Source organism: Mya arenaria, chromosome 4 (genome assembly GCF_026914265.1).
Source record: "Mya arenaria isolate MELC-2E11 chromosome 4, ASM2691426v1".
NCBI classification, from domain to species: Eukaryota; Metazoa; Mollusca; class Bivalvia; order Myida; family Myidae; genus Mya; species Mya arenaria.
Window position 1 is genome coordinate 25,752,259 of NC_069125.1, and position 20,048 is coordinate 25,772,306.

Genomic DNA, 20,048 nt, shown 5'->3' on the forward strand with positions numbered 1-20,048 from the left:
ATACATACACATGTTTAACAAACATAAATTTTGAGTGATAAACCTTTAACTACATTCTAAAAAATGCATTTATGGAAATATTCATTACTGATAATAATATTGTAACTGTGTATTTAATAGCTGAAAACGCACAATTATTAAATGTCTGGCGATCAACTATCGTCTCATAAGGTAGAAATACTGTGTTTCCTGCACCTTTCTTTTAAATTAAGCACAGTATCCTTCATAAGAACCATTGTTTTAGATATGTATTCATCCTTTTGGGTAAATTAAAACAATTGTATTACAGTAATTGTGGTACATCTAATTTGGGAGTAAGGGTGCATCATACCCTTAAGCTCAATGTTGAGAGCATTTGTGTCAATCAAAATTGTTTGCGGAATAAAAGAGCTATCACAAACAAATTTGGAAGAGAAGCAGAAATTGTACATGAACCCGTCACAGACCGCCATATCCGCTGCCAAAATAAGTACAGAACAGTCTTAAGTGTTTAGTGCAAAAGCTGGGAAAATCTCAAGGATATGCTCTAGACAAAATAAGCTGACCAGTAAATAACTATTTTTGTTTAAAAGCTCAGAAGAGTTATGGTTCTTGTGCACTGCACTCCTCTACCAGATGATCAGGGGTTATCTTACCAACGCATGTATCCTACGATCGCTTTTTCGAGATAATATTTCTGAGTAGACATACCTTCTTAGGGATTTAGCCAGGTTTTAAAAAAGACAGGATGCTGCAGAAAAGGGACAGGGTGCTTAAGAAGAAACGGGCAGTAAATAATTTAAACATTTTAAATTTGACCGAAAATGTTGGGAATTGTGTTCATTTGAAGTCATAGCAGGTTTCAATTGCCAAATGTGTGAAGTGAATATATTTTTAATCAAAATATAAAAAACAACTATTTTACAGTCTTAAGAATTGAATTCTATGAAGGCAGGAGGGTGCACATGTTGTTCTCCATGAGGGCAGAAGAGTACTTCCAAAAAAGGACAGGGTGCAGCAACCTTCCATAACTCTAGCTAAAACCCTGTTATCTATTTCGAAACAAGGAGCTTCATTGGTCAGTTTTTATTTAATTTTGCTATAATAAAGTTGAATTAAATTGATGATACAGACATATTTAAAGCTGCACTCTCACAGATATACCGTACCGTTTTTACAACTTCTTTATTTTTTGTCTTGGAAAGAGCAAATTTTTGCGTAAATATCTGCAAACCAACAATAAAAGATTGCTGACAAAAGATCGGATCGCAGATTTTGAAAATTACTGTTTTATTGCTTAAGTCGTTACTAACTGTTTAAGAAAAATGCATAAAACATCAATTTTTGAACTGAAAATAAAAATCTGTGATCAAATTTTTATCAGCAGTCTTACATAACTGGTTTCCATGCATTTTTGCATAAATTGGCTCGTTCCAAGATAAAAAATAAAAAAGTTGTCAAATCGTACAATCTGTGAGAGTGCAGCTTTAACAGAACACCTTGATTTTGTCATACGCTGGAAAGTCCCCAATATGTGAATGAGGTTTGAAGTTGTAATTTTGTTGTAAAGAGCACCAAATGCAACAGAGAAAAAGGAACCAGCAAAAAACTTTAAACAACATATTTATTATTCAACAACAAATCAATAAAAATAATTTGAAAAAAATAATGCCTGTAATAATGAAAAATGTCCAAATGTTCTTAAAATGCCCTCTCTTATGCTCGTATTTTCTAATGTCAAATTAAATATAGACTCATTGAATAGACCATTTTCTAGACACTCAGAATTATTCCCACAAAAAGGTTGAAATGTAATTTAATACAAGACTTAGAAATGATCTAGCACTCCGGTTAACATTTTAAAAATATTTTTTTTAAGGATACTTTAACTTTATGAAAGACACCAGATAAGAAGTCAGCCCTAATATGCATAATGAAAATGTTCCTGAACATTCAACAAAATCGTCAGGAACTCTCTTAAATTTTAAAAATATTGTGTTTATTCGAAAACTTCTACATGGAATAAATAGAAATATTCTAAATAAATACAAACTAATGTCATAAATGAAAAAACAACAGTTGATGTTAATGTATGTCAACATGCACATGAAACAAGACTTATAAACAAAACAAAAACAATACAAAGGGGTTGAAGAGTAACAATAAAGTACAGAATTAAAAAAACATATGTACATGTAACAGGCTCAAAGATGTATACTCGCTAATACTCTCATAAATCAGTCATTGTGCTACCGTACATGCCGTTCTAAGTGCCCTACCGTACATGCCGTTCTAGACGTGCCCTACTGTACATGCTGTTCTAACCGGGTACTACCGTACATGCCATTCTAGCCATGTTTTACCGTACATGCCATTCTTACAGTGTTTTACCGTACATGCCATTCTTACAGTGTTTTACCGTACATGCCATTCTTACAGTGTTTTACCGTACATGCCATTCTAGCCGTGTTTTACCGTACATGCCATTCTAGCCGTGTTTTACCGTACATGCCATTCTTACAGTGTTTTACCATACATGCCATTCTTACAGTGTTTTACTGTACATGCCATTTTTACAGTGTTTTACCGTACATGCCAATCTTACAGTGTTCTACTGTACATAGTCAAATCAACCCCTGTTGATACACATTGTATATGTTTCATAGTCTTCAAGCTTATGCTTCTGCCAATGAGATTCTCGAGCATGTATGAGTGTGGCAAGTAAATCAGCATTTTGCGCTCAAATGACATTGTTCTTGCAGTAAGTACTCTAAGGTAATGGGGTTCACTAACTGTTGTTTCCTCCTGAAATGGAAATATTAAAATAATGAATTTAATTTCATTGTAGTCACTGAACTGGGGAGCCAATATAAAAATGTTTAACTGTACATTTATAAGAGTATAATGTCTTGATATAATAAACGAAGAGTTGGACACTAGGGTGGATCGTGTTTTTATAAATTCTTCCAATAAAAATGTTATCTCATTAGTTTCATGTTCTCTGTCCTATATTCTTGAATAATTCATGTTATATCTAAGAAACCTTGCATCTTTGGGTAGTTTTAAACCAACATGTGCCCTGACTATACAACAAGTGCACCACAAGCGGTTGCCAGTGCTTGACATTTTCTCTTTCAATCAAAGCAAATTAGGGATTTTGCAAGATGACTATAACAGTGACACTTAGTACCTGCCACTGAAGATATCAACCAAGGCAGTGGCTATTACAATACACTGGTTAGACTAGCTAAAAAGTACTTACCATTTACTTGATGCATTTCAATATCATTGCCTTGCTGTAGTGGGTTAGCTTGTTCCTCATCATCAACGTTTTCTTGACGTCGTCTATTTCTCCAGCTGCATGAAAAAGAAACAAAACGGATTAATTGTGTCCAACTTCTTAAGCTAGTAATATAATTTTAAAAGGCACAGGTAATATTTAAGATTTTTTCCCTGTCCAGATAAAGAGTTTAACAATTTACTTCTGATTAACTTGATCGAGATAGCATCTGTCTTGTTAACATATGTTTGAATCATACCCTACCTCAACCACCACTTATTTCAGTAAACAACTACTACTCGCCATTTTTAAGTATGAATTCTGGTTTCTGGTTTATATACAACTGTCATATTTTATTAAATAAATGCACAAAAGCAAGTTGTGTCGGGAAAATAAAACCCCTGGTATTATTGATTTAAACAAATTGTGGCAAGCATTGAGTATGCGAGTCCATACTTCTGGTATTATTGATTTAAACAATGTGGCAAGCATTGGGTATGTTGAGTCCATACTTCTGGTATTATTGATTTTAACAATGTGCCAAGCGAATGGCTCATACTAATTTACAATATTGGTTTCATTTCGTTATGAAAGAAAAACTGCTTATATTCTTTCCATAATTTCACTGACCACCGAGTGAAACAAAAGTGGTGCATTCAATGAGTAAGCAACCAATATGTATATAAAATAAGTATAGTACCTGTTACGCAACTTTTGAAGAACTTGAGCGCTTTTTTTTCGACAACAGTAGCAAAGGATGACACTCACAAGAATGAGTACTGAAACGCCACAGACCACCCCAACAATAAGACCAACTTTGTTATACTCTTTAACTTCATCTGAAATAAACAATGTAATACATACAATTTTGTATATACCATTATTAATAGTGTAGTACAACGAAAACAAGTATAAATGTTTTTAAAGGCATTTTTTTTTAATTGTACAAATGTATTGATATTCCAGATACTCTGGCCGGTGGTTCCTTTTGACTGTTTTGTCCACCTAGATATGTTTTTTTTCGGAAAACAATTCAAAAATACCTCCTTTATTACATAACAACATTTATGGCATTTAAAATAAATGCCCGTTTTTCATTCAACCTGTTTTTGTTTGTCCTTCACTCCATACTAGTTCGACTTGCCATACATATGTAATCTTGACCTTGGACAAAACTTAAAATAAGCTATTAAAATACCTGACAACATTTTTGAAGGAAAATGTTAACACTTCAACATCATCAATAAAAGGGCTGTAAGTCTGATATTTTTACATAGATGTTATGATTGTCTATTTTTGTAAACGCATGGTCAGAAATATTTCACTTCTACAACTAACCAAGAGGACAACCGATGGGTGCCAAGTACATACTTATGTCACATGCGTACTGAAGTTTCTTATGGTTTTAAGTTATGGATACTGTTTAAGATTTAGCACGACGCACACTTTCATAATGTTTATATTTACAATAATGAACCACCTTTTGGAATGCAGACAGTATCCTCATATTCGTTACATGGCCATTTCTGTACCCATCCCTCGGGGCAAACTGAACAGTTCTGACATGGCGTCACCTCGGAACTGATGTTGGAGAAGGTCTTCCCGTTAACACATCTCTCGCATGTTGTATCATTGTGACTGTTCGCTGTAAGTAGTGAACATTAGGTTGAACTTGGTCCTCTCTTATTCACTCAATAAAAAAGAACATGTAGATTGCCCAAAGCTGCTAACCAATACAATAAATGAAAGTCATGTATACAGAAAGAGATTTATATCAACATTGCATCACCATTACCAAAATATGGGAACATTGACTAATTCTCAAAATTTGGTATGAAACTATTTTAAAATGAGCTGATAACATGTAAGTTTAGATACCAAAAACATAACTAAACCATGCATGGATTTCAAAGGAGTGAAAAAAATTCTTCACTTTTTGGGAACAAATGTTGTGACAAAAAAAAATCCAAACGTGTTAAAAAATCAATTCAACTCCTACGCAGTAATTCCCTTGATGAGAACAGTGCTTTTTTATAACGTCGGGGGAAGTACAATGTAATTAAAACGTTGTATACTGCTTTAAACGATGAAGGTCTGCATTTAGGATCAAGCCTAGTCCAAATCACAGGCATCTGAATCATTGTTTGTCACATGTTGTTTAAAACCATTTTGGGTTCATACAATGAGATAAACAACACATCTGAAGATATTTAGTGTCTTTGATATAAAAAAAAACAAGGTATGTACAGTACACTCAACGAGTTAGACCCACTTTCCTCGCTCACTCCGAGGGCTAAAGTCGATGATCGCGGGTTTCCTCCGAGGGTAAAACTGTTGCCCTCGCTAAAATCCCCACGAGTTCCTCCGAGTGGCTGGCTTACCGCCGAGTTTAATATGAACGATAGCGTTGAGAATAGTCCGATTTTATGATCCCGCGGTGGAACTCCGAGTCTAATCAGATAAGCAAGGAATCATTCTTGTTTAGAAGTTATTTATTTTTATGCTTATGCACATTGTTAAGCGTAAAAGATTCTTACATGTAACAGCGTTTAATTTGTATTTATGTCCGTAAACGCCAATTGAATATTGTCTTGAATTATAAACATTGAATCATTATCCACTAAGTTATTGCATCATAAAGCAGCCGACTATTTACACGATTCTGAACCATGACCTCTGACGTCAAGCGCGTGATCAATACAATGTAGAATATACTATTTATTATTGGTGGTTAAAATAGCTATGACGTTTCATGGAATATTCCACAGAAAACGAGGCAAGAAGGCTTTCAAAACCATGCGCTGTGACCTTTGAACGCGTGTTTGACCTCCTGATTTTCCGAAAATGTGTAACCTAGAATTTCTCGGAAGAAATGTGTTTATCAGTCATTAGCAAAAACACGTTTATAAGATGGATGTGCAACTAGTGAAATACGACTGCATTCTTGTGGTAAGCTAACTTCATGCAAAACGGGCAGAGGAAAAAGAATAATAGCAATTTACTGGAGCTGTCGTAATCGGTTGAAAATTTTAATAAAATAAATATAACTTTAGCGTAGATTCTTATCTAGTGTCCGCAGAGTTTCGCGGAGTTAACCCCTCCGAGGAACGCCGAGTTCGTTATTCTCCGGTCGACTCATCACCGCGGACAGGCGATAAAATCATTGTGTTAGCCGCGATAGCAAAAATCCGCGGAGGGAAACGGAATGTGGGTCTAACTCGTTGAGTGTATCTCAAACTTACCCGATTTCACGGTAGAGTCCAGTTTTATGCAAATTTCTCAACCAACATATATAAACAATCCATTTTTAAATAAGTGACATGGAAATAAGAGTCAATTACCTTTAAAATGGTGTGCGATATGTTGGTAAAACTATAGTGTCTTTAGACAAACAAGCATAATACAATGTCCAATTCTCGTGTTTTTCTTTAGTCGGAAAGAGCTGTACAGCAAATTCAAATCTTCAATTTTCCCCGTGTAAACAGTACTAAACACAGACTTATTGAAGTTGTTTCTTGTTTCTGCCTCTATTTTGACTATCAGTTTTTTATTTCTCTTTTTCTTAAGTGTCTCTTAGGCCTTTGGTCTAGAGCAGCAGATTTTTCACAGGTTTAACTCTTTTACTTGCTTTGTTATGTGATATGTGCTTATTAAACAATGCTCAAAATTATTTTACAGCTTTCTTACCATGACATTGTGGTTCAACATGTATACTATTGTTATAGTCGGTTCAAAAGCGCTTGTCGCTTATGTTATATTGTTATTTCTGACTTGCCGACTTAAAATAAAATTTATCTTATCTTATCTTATCTTATTTTATGCTTCAGTGTACAGATAAATGAATTCCATTCCTTAATATCACAATAAGACTAACACCACAGTTTAAGAAACAACTGTATCAGTCTTCAAATTAAATCCACTTTAAAATTTTGTTTGAGGCGGACATTTTCCTTTCCTGACAGCACTCAGATTTTTCTGATCAACCTCAAAAGAAGAGTATTTGACCCATCCAAGCCGGTATAAAGATGTTAAATGTACATTTCAATGTCATCATCTGGGCGCTTGTCAGTAAAATGGCTGGCTGCCTACGAAATTTAAAGAGGATTTAATTTAAAGACTGGTACAGTTGTTTCTAACATTGTGGTGTTAGTCTTTTCGTGATATTATGGAATGGAATTAATTTATATGTACACTGAAGCATAAAATAACTTCAATAGGTCTGTGTTTAGTACTGTTTACACGTGGAAAATTGAAGATTTGAATTTGCTGTCCTCTTTTCGACTAAAGAAAAACACGAGAATTGGACATTGTATTATGCTTGTTTGTCTGAAGACACTATAGTTATACCAACATATCGCACACCATTATAAAGGTAATTGACTCTTCTTTCCATGTCACTTATTTAAAAATGGATTGTTTATGTTCGTTGAGAAATTTGCATAAAACTGGACTCTATCGTGAAATCGGGTAAGTTTGAGTTACATACCTTGTTTCTTTTTTGTATATCAAAGACACTAAATATCTTCAGATGTGTTGTTTATCTCATTGTATGAACCCAAAATGGTTTTAAACAACATTTTAGTGACAAACAATGATTCAGATGCCTGTGGTTTAATACACATTTAACAATTTTACAAAATGGTATTCAATTCACTTTTAGTAAAATTTTATTTGTTATTCTGGTTTGAGATATATGAAAAACAACTTACCCAACTTTTTCACGCCATATCTGGGCTCACACGGCGACACTTCTCGGCAATCTCCGACTATTCCTTCCTCTCTCCAGTACCCTGCTTTACACTCACATATCGTGTCGTGAAATCCCGTACACGCCTCTGCCACAACTTCACGCGATTCTTTATAATTTCCTTTACATTCAGTACACCTTTCACAATAAATCGCTCGATTGTAGTCCTCTGTAAAGCGTCCATTCGGACAGGCCTGACATACAGCCTGGCCACCGTCTTGACTACAATGTTGAATCCAGTAAGTGCCAGGCGGACACATTTTACACTCGATGGTTTCAAAGTTAACTTCTATTGAATAATAAGTGTCATTTAACTGTGCCAAAAGTCCTCGTGTGAATACAGTTAACACGAACAAAGCACTAGCCACTAGAATGTCACGCCCCATTTTGGTTATGAAGTATTCCTGAAATATAGAATGCATTAGAAATGGGTAACTCCTGTTTAATTGAGCCAAGACCAGTCGTGGGATTTTTAAAACGGGAAACCTTCTTAATCTATTTATACTTAGGCTGTTTATTTCAACACTACTATAAACTTATCAATTTAAAAAAGGATGGGTCGCATTCCACCCTGGTGAGGTGATTATAAATTTGGAAAATAGATACATGGGTTTCCATCAATAAATTTTAATACTATGTTAATACATTTAAGATGTGCTAGTGAAATACAGTTTATGCCTATAAAACTGCCTATTACAAATATTCAATTTTAAAACTGCTGTATCGTGTGTCTTAATGATAGCCGAGCTTTCGTGGTAAATACATAAAATGCGTGGTAAATACATAAAATGCGTTCACTTTCTTTCTTTGCGTCTGCAATCTAAATATAAATATGCTCGAACTTCATCCAACAGGAAAGCAGAGCTTTCTCTGAAAGATTGTTGACGTTTCAACTTACTATGCCTCACAGGATAGCTGAGCTTTCTAGCAAGAGTATAGAAGTGTAGGCATTACATTAACTATCGTATCTGTCAACAACAATCCGGTCCACTGGTCAGCTATAAACTGTACAATACCTCAAAGCTGAGCTTTACGGAAAATATAGATAATATTTTAGATTGGCAACTACAAAGTTCTAGTTGATTAATACTAATCATTTCTTGGTGTAAACTGTACGGTATCTCCATCGAGAATGACGATAATGGTGGTGGTGTTAGTAGTTTATACTCCGGGTCCCGGCGTGAGCACATTGAAGGGTCCCAGAGTGACAGTTCAACCACCGCACACCTTTCCTGGGCGGTGAACCAGTACTAGGTGCCTTTACTTCTGCAAGGAACTGACAACTTCTGTACATGCAAGGGGCAGTGGTACAGTGCGAATGGTCGTAGAAAGGATTTCATAACCAATCACAACAGAAGTGATCTGGTCCGCCCGGGAATCGAACCCGGGTTGTCCGATTAACAGTCCAACGCTCTACCGACTGAGCTAACCGGGCGGATAATGTGAAAAACTCGGCGATATATACGCCGCGAAAAGCGCTCAAGCAAAGCAATGCTTTCATTGGTTGTTTAAACTGCGCGTCGATTGGTTGAAAACCAAGCACTTTGATTGGTTGCAATCAGCATTCTGATTGGACAAAATTATTCTTAACTAAATGACTATCAAAATAAATATAGAAATAACTTTTTAGGTTACAGTCAACTATTTTATACGGCTGGGGAAAATTCGTCACACTGCTACTATTACAATGTAACAATGTCCCGCATAGAAAAAACAACTATACGTTTTTGCCATTGAAAGCATGATATTCATTACAACGCGTTCTTCTTATACTTCCTAGTTGTATAATTGATATAAGATCTGAAATCTGCTCAAACCAAAATTTGATGCAAAGTTTTGTTTACTTCTTGTTGTTCTGTAACCACTAAAATACACAGAGAAAGAGTTTTGTACAGATTCAAATACATAGACACTATACTATGATTCTATGCTTGATAATTCGCAACAATAACGTGGGTAGAAGGAATTTTATACTTTTCAAACATGACCTTGGATGGAAATATGAACAAAAATGTTTGTTTACGTTCTACGTTTTGAGTTTCTTATGGAAGCGTCCAGGTGCCAAAGTTAAAAATATTTTCCAGTATACTATCTCCTAATAAGAAGATACTGACTCATAGTTATGACTAAGCTAATCGTTATAAAGTTGTACACTCCGCCTTTTACATTGGAAGAAGTATGGAAGCGTCAAGGTGCCATTTGAAGTGAAACACACGGGCACGGTGAGGATGTTTAACACACTGGCATGGTAAGGGGGGTAAACATACTTGCACAGTAAGGGTCTTAAACACACTGGCTCAGAAAGGGGGTTAAACACACTGGCACAGTGTGGGTATTAAACACACTGGCTCAGAAAGGGGGGTAAACTCACTGGCACAGTGAGGGTATTAAACACACTGACACGGTGAGGTTGTTAAACACACTGGCTCAGAAAGGGGGTTAAACACACTGGCACGGTGAAGGGGGTAAGCACATTGCACGGTGTAGGCGGTAAACACACTGGCACAGGGAGGGGGTTAAACACACTGACACAGTGAGGGTGTTAAATACACTGGCACGATGAGGGAGTTAAACACACTGGCTAGGTGAGGGGGTTAAACACACTGGCACAGTGAGGGTGTTTAACACACTGACACGGTGAGGTTGTTAAATACACTGGCACGGTGAGGGAGTTAAACACACTGGCTAGGTGATGGGGTTAAACACACTGGCACAGAAAGGGTGTTAAACGCACTGACACGGTGAGGGTGTTAAAACACTGACATGGTGAGGGTGTTAAGCAAACTGGCACGGTGAGGAGGTCAAACACACTGGCACGGTGAAGGGGTTAAACACACTGGCACGGTGAGGGGGTTGAACACACTGGCACGGCGAGGGGGTTAAACACACTGGCTCAGAGAGGGGGTTAAACACACTGACATGGTGAGGGTGTTAAACAAACTGGCACGGTGAGGAGGTCAAACACACTGGCACGGTGAAGGGGTTAAACACACTGGCACAATGAGGGTGTTAAACATAGTGGCAAGATTTGGGGTGGGGGGTAGACACACTGGCACGGTGAGGGAGTTAAACACACATGCAAGGTGAGAGGGTTAACACACTGGCACAGGATGGGTGTTAAACACATTGACATGGTGAGTGTGTATAAAATACTGGCACGGTGAGGGGGTTAAACACACTGGCACAGTAAGGGTGTTAAACACACTGGCATGGTGAGTGAGTTAAACGCAATGGCACAGTGAGGGTGTTTAACACACTGGCTCAGAAATGGGGTTGAACACACTGACATGGTGAGGGTGTTTAACACACTGGTACGGTATGGGGGAGACACACTGGCACGGTGAGGAGGTTACACACATTGGCACGATGAAAGGTTTAACATACTGACACGATGAGGGGTTTAACATACTGGCACGTTTAGGAGGTTAAACACTCTGGCACGGTAGGGGAGTAGACACACTGGCACGGTGAGTTGGTTAAACACATTGGCACGATGAAGGGTTTAACATACTGACACGATGAGGGGTTTAACATACTGGCACGTTTAGGAGGTAAAACACACTGGCACGGTAGGGGTGTAGACACACTGGCACGGTGAGTTGGTTAAACACATTGGCACGTTGAACGGTTTAACATACTGACACGATGAGGGGTTTACCACACTGGCACGGTGAAGGGTTAAACACACTGGCACGGTGAGGGAGTTAAACACACTGGAACGGTGACGGGGTTAAACACACTGGCACGGTGAGGGGTTAAACACACTGACACTGTAAAGGGTTTAACACACGGACACAGTGAGGGGGTTTTACACACAGGCACAGTGCGGGTGTTAAACACACTGGCACGGTGAGAGGGTTTAACACACAGGCACAGTGAGGGGGGTTTAACACACTGGCACAAATGAGGGGGTTTAACACACAGGCACAGTGAGGAGGTTAGACACACTGGTACGGTGATGTGGGTAAACATACTGGTATGGTAAGAGGGTTAAACACAATGGTACGGTTAGGGGGCTAAACAGACGTGCATGTTGAGTGGGTTAAACACACTGGCATGGTGATGATGTTAAACAAACAGAAACGATGAGGGGATAAACACACTGGCATAGTGAGGGTGTTAAACACACTGGCACGATAAGGGAGTAAACACACTTGCACGGTGATGGGGTTAAACACACTTGCACGGTGATGGGGTAAACACACTGGCATAGTGATGGTGTTAAACATACTGGCACGGTGAAGGGGTTAAACACACTGGCACGGTGAGGGGTTAATCACACTGGCACAGTGAGGGGGTAAACACACTGGCATGAATAGGGTGTTAAGCACAGTGGTACGTTGAGGGGCCTGAACACACATGGACCATGAGGTGGTTAAACACACTGGCATGGTGAAGGGGTTAAACACACTGGCGCGGTGAGGGGGCTAAACACACTGGCACGATGAGGGGATCAAACACACTGACACGGACGGTGAGACGGTAAACACACTGATATGGTCAGGGTGTTAAACACACTGGCATGGTGAGGGGACTGAACACACTGGCACGACGAGGGGATTAAACCCTCTGTCACGATGAGGGGGTTAAACACACTGGCACGATGAGTGGGGTAAACACTGGCATGGTTAGTATGTTGAACACACATGGCACGGTGAGGTGGTTATACAACACACTGCCATGTTGAGGGGTTTAACACACAGACACAGTGAGGGTGTAAACACACTGGCATGGTGAGCGGGTTTAACATACTGGCACGGTGATGTGGGTAATAATACTGGCACAGTGAGGGTATAAATACTTTGGCACGGTGATTGGGGTTAAACACACTGGCACGGTGAGGGGTTAAACACACTGACATGGTGATGGGGCAAACGCACTGGCACAGTAAGGGGGGGGGGTAAAACACGCTTCCACGGTGAGGGGTTTAAACACACTGGCACGGTGAGGGGTTAAACACACTGGCACGGTGAAGGGGTTAAACACACTGGCACAGTGAGGGGGGGGGGGGTAAACACACTTGCACGGTGAGGGGTTTAAACACACTGGCACGGTGAGGGGAGGGGTAAACACACTGGCACAGTGAGGGGTTAAAACACATTGCCATATTGAGAGGTAAACACATTGACACGGTAAGGGAATTAAACACACTGGCACGGTGAGGGGCGGGGTGAACACACTGGCATGGTGAGGGGATTTAACACACTGGCACGGTGAGGGGATTAAACATAATGACACGGTGAGGGGGTTAAATCACTGGCATGGTAAGGAGGTTAAACACACTGACAACGTAAGGGGGGGGGGGGGTAAGCACACTGGCACTGTGATGGGGCTAAACACACTGACACGGTGAGGGTGTTAAACACACTGACACGGTGAGGGGTTAAACACACTGACACGATAAGGGGGTTAAACACTCTGGCACGGGGAGGGGGTTAAAACACTGACACAGTGAGGGGTTTAAAACACTGGCACGGGTAGGGGGTTAAACACACTGGTACGGTAGGGGAATAAACACACTGGCATGATGATTGGGGTAAGCACATGGCACGGTGAAGGTTGTTAAACACATTGGTACGATGATGGTGTACCAGTACTGGTGTACTTGTTCAATTGTAAAAGGCGGAGTGTACACCTTCATAACGATTAGCTAAGTCATAATTATGAGTAAGTATATCCTAATTAGGAGATAATATCTCGTATTAAGTCATTATTATGAGTGAGTATCTTCTAATAAGGAGATAGTATATTGGAAAATATTTTTCACTTTAGCACCTGGACGCTTTCATAGTTTCTGTTTGATTGTTCTTATTTACTTTTTTCTCATATATGCTAATGTTTGAGGAACCAACGCTAGTTTAATTTTATGGCCAAATGCTTATATGATAGGAAAACAAAACTTTTAAAATATTACCATTAAAATAAAAAGAATGTCTACTTTTACTTTGAGTTTGAACACAGGTAATTTAGTACAGGTAAGTTTATCATACAAGCGTCACGCTTAGTTATACAGCCTGTTATTTTATATAAAAATAGATAATAGTTTCAACCCATTTAATTAAGTTATCTATTTACTGCAAAACAAATATGTAAAACAAATGACCGAAAAAACAAAACAAATTAGTATTGCAACTTGTATATTTTTCCTTTATTTCAACTGAAATCGGACGTAAATGAGCTGTTTTGCAATATTACAAAGCTAAAAAAGCCTTTTTTATCCTTCATTGTTAAGTTAATTTTTGGCATAATCTTTCTCTGCACATCAATCCCTTTCAAATGATACCAAACCGAGATAGGTGCTCCTAGGATGGGGGCTCGAACCCAAAACTTCAAGGGTGAGAGTTCGGCTGCTTCAATCCACTCAGCCATGTTTGTAGTAGTTGCTTCTGTCTATTAGTTTGAGTAATTGATACAGGTACATTATAATTTCTCATTAAATTCACATCGTAACATATCTTCTTTATTTTCAAGAGAAAGATATGGCGTTAAATTGATGCCCAAACCTACGACAGTTTTCAATCACAAGTTTAATTAGAGGAAGAGTTCATTCACTTGCATGTATACATGTGTATAATTATGTAACACTTTCTAACATCAGGTTTCAAACGCCATCAATGAATCGCTTATAAAATTTAAAGAAATGCATTGAATTATATAAAGCCACCAAATGTTTCAGCCAACTATCTTTACAACTTTCAGCGTTTCCGACTTGGTAAAGTAATTTACTTTATTTTAACCTTTGAAATGACGACTTTTCTATATTTGCTTAACTGAAAAGAAAATGTCAAATAACAAGTTTGATCCATATTTTAGAGTATGTTTGTTTTTAAATATGTAAACTATACTCAGGTAAAATAATTTCTAGGATTGAGACAAACCAGTGTGCTTTAACACACACACAACAATTTAAGCTTTCATTGTAACCTAAAATCATATACAATACTGATTACATCTTGATGTAACAGGAATGGCTAACGCAATTATTCGCTATCCAATAAAGCAGTTCTTTATTGTCAAGCTATTTTGTCAATATTTACTTTGTGGGCGTAGGTTAAATGTTCTGCATTGATAAAACTGATAGCATGCAGGTTAGCACTGCCGTTTGCGGATTTAAAAACAATCATTTATATTTTAAACTGTTATCACATAATGATAATGTGCAGGTTTAATATCAAAATTTAACCATTGAAATCATTTTAAGAAATGTTTCATTGCTTGCAATAATCAATGAATTCTTGAAATGCTATCCTATATTTTTAAAATTTGACAATTTACTACATTTATTTTGTTTCGCGTTTCGCATATATACACCAGTTGTACACAAGGACGTTCCAAACTTCCTTTAAATACCTTCGGTTCTTTTTCAGTTATCCTCCTGACAAGCCGCTTCCTTATTTATGGTTTTATTTTCTGACCTTGACTTCTAACTAGCATGTCATGTTCAACAAATGATATCAAAACATTAAATAATAAATTTGATTTCGAAATCCAATTCATGTAAAGAGATCATACGGATTATACAAGTGTATCTAATTGTTCCTTGTGACGGGTAACATATAAATGATAACTGCTCGAGTTGCGGTCCTTATGACGGGTTGAAGCAATGATAACGGCTCGAGTTGCGGTCCTTGAGACGGGATGTAGGCAGTGATAATTGGCAGACTGACTGTCCTTGAGACGGGTAACATATAAAAGATAACTGCTCGAATTGCGGTCCTTGAGATGGGTGGAAGCAATGATAAATGACACAGTTAGGGACCTTGTGACGGGTAACATATAAATGATAACTGCTCGAGTTGCGGTCCTTGAGCCGGGTGGAAGCAATGATAAATGACAGAGTTACGGTCCTTGAGACAGGTAACATATAAAAAATAACTGCTCGCGTTGCGGTCCTTGAGACGAGTGGAAGCGATGACAACGGCTCGAGTTGCGGTCCTTGAGACGGGTGTAGGCAGTGATAATTGGCAGAGTTACTGGTCTTGAGACGGGTAACATATAAAAGATAACTGCTCGAGTTGAGGTCCTTAAGACGGGTGGAAGCAATGATAAATGACAGAGTTAGGGTCCTTGTGACGGGTAACATATAAATGATAACTGCTCGAGTTGCAGTCCTTGAGACGGGTTGAAGCAATGATAACGGCTCGAGTTGCGGTCCTTGAGACGGGTGTAGGCAGTGATAATTGGCATAGTTACTGTCTTGAGACGGGTAACATATAAAAGATAACTACTCGATTTGCAGTCCTTGAGACGGGTGGAAGCAATGATAAATGACAGAGTTAGGGTCCTTGTGACGGGTAACATATAAATGATAACTGCTCAAGTTGCGGTCCTTGAGACGGATTGAAGCAATGATAACGGCTCGAGTTGCGGTCCTTGAGACGGGTGGAAGCAATGATAACTGCTCGAGTTGCGGTCATTCAGACGGATGGAAGCAATGATAAATGCTCGAGTTGCGGTCCTTTAGACAGTTGGAAGCAATGATAAATGGCAGAGTTACAGTCCTTGAGACAGGGGAAAGCAATGATAAATGGCAGAGTTACGGTCCTTGAGACGGGTAACCTATAAATGAAAACGTCTCGAGTAGCGGTCCTTGAGACGGGTGGAAGTAATGATAACTGCTCGAGTTGCGTTCCTTGAGACGGGTGGAAGCAATAATAACTGCTCGAGTTGCGATCATTGAGACGGGGGGAAGCAATAATAACTGCTCGAGTTGCGGTCTTCGAGACGGGTGGAAGTAATGATAACTGCTCGAGTTGCGGTCCTTGAGACGGGTGGAAGTAATGATAACTGCTCGAGTAACGGTCCTTGAGATTGGTGGAAGCAATGATAACTGCTCGAGTTGCATTCCTTGCGAGGGGTGGAAGCAACGATAAATACTCGAGTAAAGGTCCTTGAGACGAGTGACATAACAATTAAAATATTTTGTAAAATGATACAATACACATAGTATTTCATTTTTGTTACAGTGACAGGTAGGGACAATCTGTCTGATGGGTCAAGCTACTCGCCATACGGGCAGAACTTTTCTACCTTCGATAATGACCAGGGTCGGATTCTCAATGCCAGCTGTGCATATAGATATCATGGAGTCAGGTGGTATAACCGGTGTTTGAAAGAAAATCTCAACGGTGACTACGGAATACCGGGAACGGCAATGACCTCTGGAATCAGATATTTATTGTTCCTTCATCTACGGTCAGCAACGATGATGTTTCGACCTCTTGGTATGCATTAGTTGGTACTTAATTCAGTTCAAACTTTGTTGTCAAAAGAGTGCAATTGAATACATACACAATTTTATCATTTGTACAACGTTGATGTTTTGACCCTTAATTCAATTCAGTTCAATGCAATGCACTCGCCTATGTTGTCAAAGGGGAGCAATTTAATACATACAACATTTTATCATTTGTACATATATGATGTTTCTACTCTCACGTCAATGCAAAGCATTCCCTTTTGTTGTGAAAACGGGCGTACGTAAGTTTAGTTTCTCTCACAACACAAGACTCCACCCTTGCGTTTCATTTTGCAACGAAAGTGATTTCGATATAAATATTGTTGTTATAATTTGTTTCACAAATGTAATAAAATAAATAAGTTTGGATTAATAGTGACTGTTATTTTAAGACACACACACACAAACCCCTAAAAAACACATGTTTGTAGGCAAAACGTTTGGCCCCAAACGCCACTGAATAAGGGATACATACGTATAAACACCACGAATAATAATGTTTAGGGGTAAAACACGAGTGACAACGCTCAAGAGTGACAAACACGTATAAACACCACACACCATGTTAAGTGGTAAAACGTTAGGTCCCCAATGACACGGAATAAGTGACAAACACGTATAAACACCACACACCATGTTAAGTGGTAAAACGTTAGGTCCCCAATGACACGGAATAAGTGACAAACACGTATAAACACCACACACCATGTTAAGTGGTAAAACGTTAGGTCCCCAATGACACGGAATAAGTGACATAAACGTATACACAGCACAAACCATGCTCAGATGTAAAACGCTAGGCCCCAAATGACAATGAATGAGAGGCATACACGTATACACAGCACAAACCATGCTCAGAGGTAAAACGCTAGGCCGCCAAATGACAATGAATGAGAGGCATACACGTATACACAGCACAAACCATGCTCAGAGGTAAAACGCTAGGCCGCCAAATGACAATGAATGAGAGGCATACACGTATACACACCACAAACCATGTTTAGAGGTAAAACATAAGGTCCCAAATGAAACGGAAAGAGTGGCATACACGTATAAACACCACACACCATGTTTCGAGGTAAAACACTAGGCCGCCAAATGACAATGAATGAGTGGCATACACGTATACACAGCACAAACCTTGTTCAGAGGCAAAACGCTAGGCCGCCAAATGACAATGAATGAGTGGCATACACGTATACACAGCACAAACCTTGTTCAGGGGCAAAACGCTAGGCCGCCAAATGACAATGAATGAGTTGCATACATGTATACAAAGCACAAACCATGTTCAGGGGCAAAACGCTAGACCGCCAAATGACAATGAAAGAGTAACACCACAAACCATGTTCAGGGGTAAAACGCTAGACCGCCAAATGACAATGAATGAGTAACACCACAAACCATGTTCAGGGGTAAAACGCTAGACCGCCAAATGACAATGAATGAGTAACACCACAAACCATGTTCAGGGGCAAAACGCTAGACCGCCAAATGACAATGAATGAGTAAGACCACAAACCATGTTCAGGGGCAAAACGCTAGGCCGCCAAATGACAATGAAAGAGTAACACCACAAACCATGTTCAGGGGTAAAACGCTAGGCCGCCAAATGACAATGAAAGAGTAACACCACAAACAATGTTCAGGGGTAAAACGCTAGGCCGCCAAATGACAATGAAAGAGTAAAACCACAAACCATGTTCAGGGGAAAAACGCTAGGCCGCCAAATGACAATGAAAGAGTAACACCACAAACCATGTTCAGGGGTAAAACGCTAGACCGCCAAATGACAATGAAAGAGTAACACCACAAACCATGTTCAGGGGTAAAACGCTAGACCGCCAAATGACAATGAAAGAGTAACACCACAAACAACAAACCACCAAAACAACTTGAACAATATATATATATATAGTCGAAAATCGCTATGTCGAACTTTGTTATCTCGAAGTTTTGGTTATGTCGATTTTTTACGAATATATTGAGTTTAGTAAGTCGGTTTTATCGATTTTTCGTAATCTCGAACTATTTCCCCGAGGACCAAACAATTTCGAGATAGCGAGGTTTGACTGTATATGATTGACCTTCCTTTAACCATGTTTATCTACACAAACTATTATACTATATTTTAAGAGGTACTCAACCACAGACGAATTCGAGGTGGGGCGGGGGTGATTGTTGGGGGTGGGAGTTAGAATGTTTTAGTGGTCAACATTTTATTTTGTCCAGTAGTATTTCTTAAGTTTTACAATACATTTATTTCAGTAATCCAGCAGTCAGTCGTTTCTTATTTAAATTAAGTGGAGCGACATGTATATAAACATTGGCCCACTTAGTAGGTAGTGTACACAATAAAATGTAGACCACTTAAAAGTTTACGGTAGTACGTATGTACTTACACAAAATAAATGGTGTCGTATCAAACCATTTGTGGTTGAAAATACATACATACAACATTGTACCATTATAGGCTCTTTCGACGATTTTCCATTTTAGAATGACTATTTCATGCAATTTTCAAAAAGATGTACAACTAAAAAACAGCAAAATATATTACTGAAAATAAGATACGTTTACATTAGTTGCGTCACATTGAGAACCATTGACAGGGTTAATTTGTTAACAAAGATTTCCTTTCAGTATTAATTAATGCCATAATTCCTAACTTACTTGAATTTCATATATACTATCTCGGGATATAAGTCTGTTTAATGTCGCTATATATTCGACAAACTAAAAGAAATTCATCTTAATCATTCAGAAGACAAAGTTGACATAAAATTTCCTATCATGTCCGGGAA

The 20,048-nt window shown here is 38.6% G+C and overlaps 1 protein-coding gene across 2 annotated transcripts; it reads right to left on the reverse strand.

Annotated features, from left to right (window-relative positions):
* Positions 1-1,407: 1,407 nt before the first annotated feature.
* Positions 1,408-9,403, reverse strand: LOC128232553 (tumor necrosis factor receptor superfamily member 16-like). Of its 2 annotated transcripts, XM_052946189.1 has the most exons (6): positions 8,905-9,403; positions 7,969-8,410; positions 4,740-4,904; positions 3,960-4,098; positions 3,242-3,336; positions 1,408-2,784 (listed from the first exon to the last, which is right to left on the reverse strand). In XM_052946189.1, exons 2-6 carry the CDS (start codon positions 8,390-8,392, stop codon positions 2,768-2,770), a joined length of 840 nt encoding a protein of 279 aa, XP_052802149.1. In that variant the 5' UTR covers positions 8,393-8,410; positions 8,905-9,403; the 3' UTR covers positions 1,408-2,767. The 2 variants fall into 2 exon arrangements, with proteins under 2 accessions (XP_052802149.1, XP_052802148.1); XM_052946188.1 differs by lacking the exon at positions 8,905-9,403 and having other exon boundaries at positions 7,969-8,436.
* Positions 9,404-20,048: the final 10,645 nt, after the last annotated feature.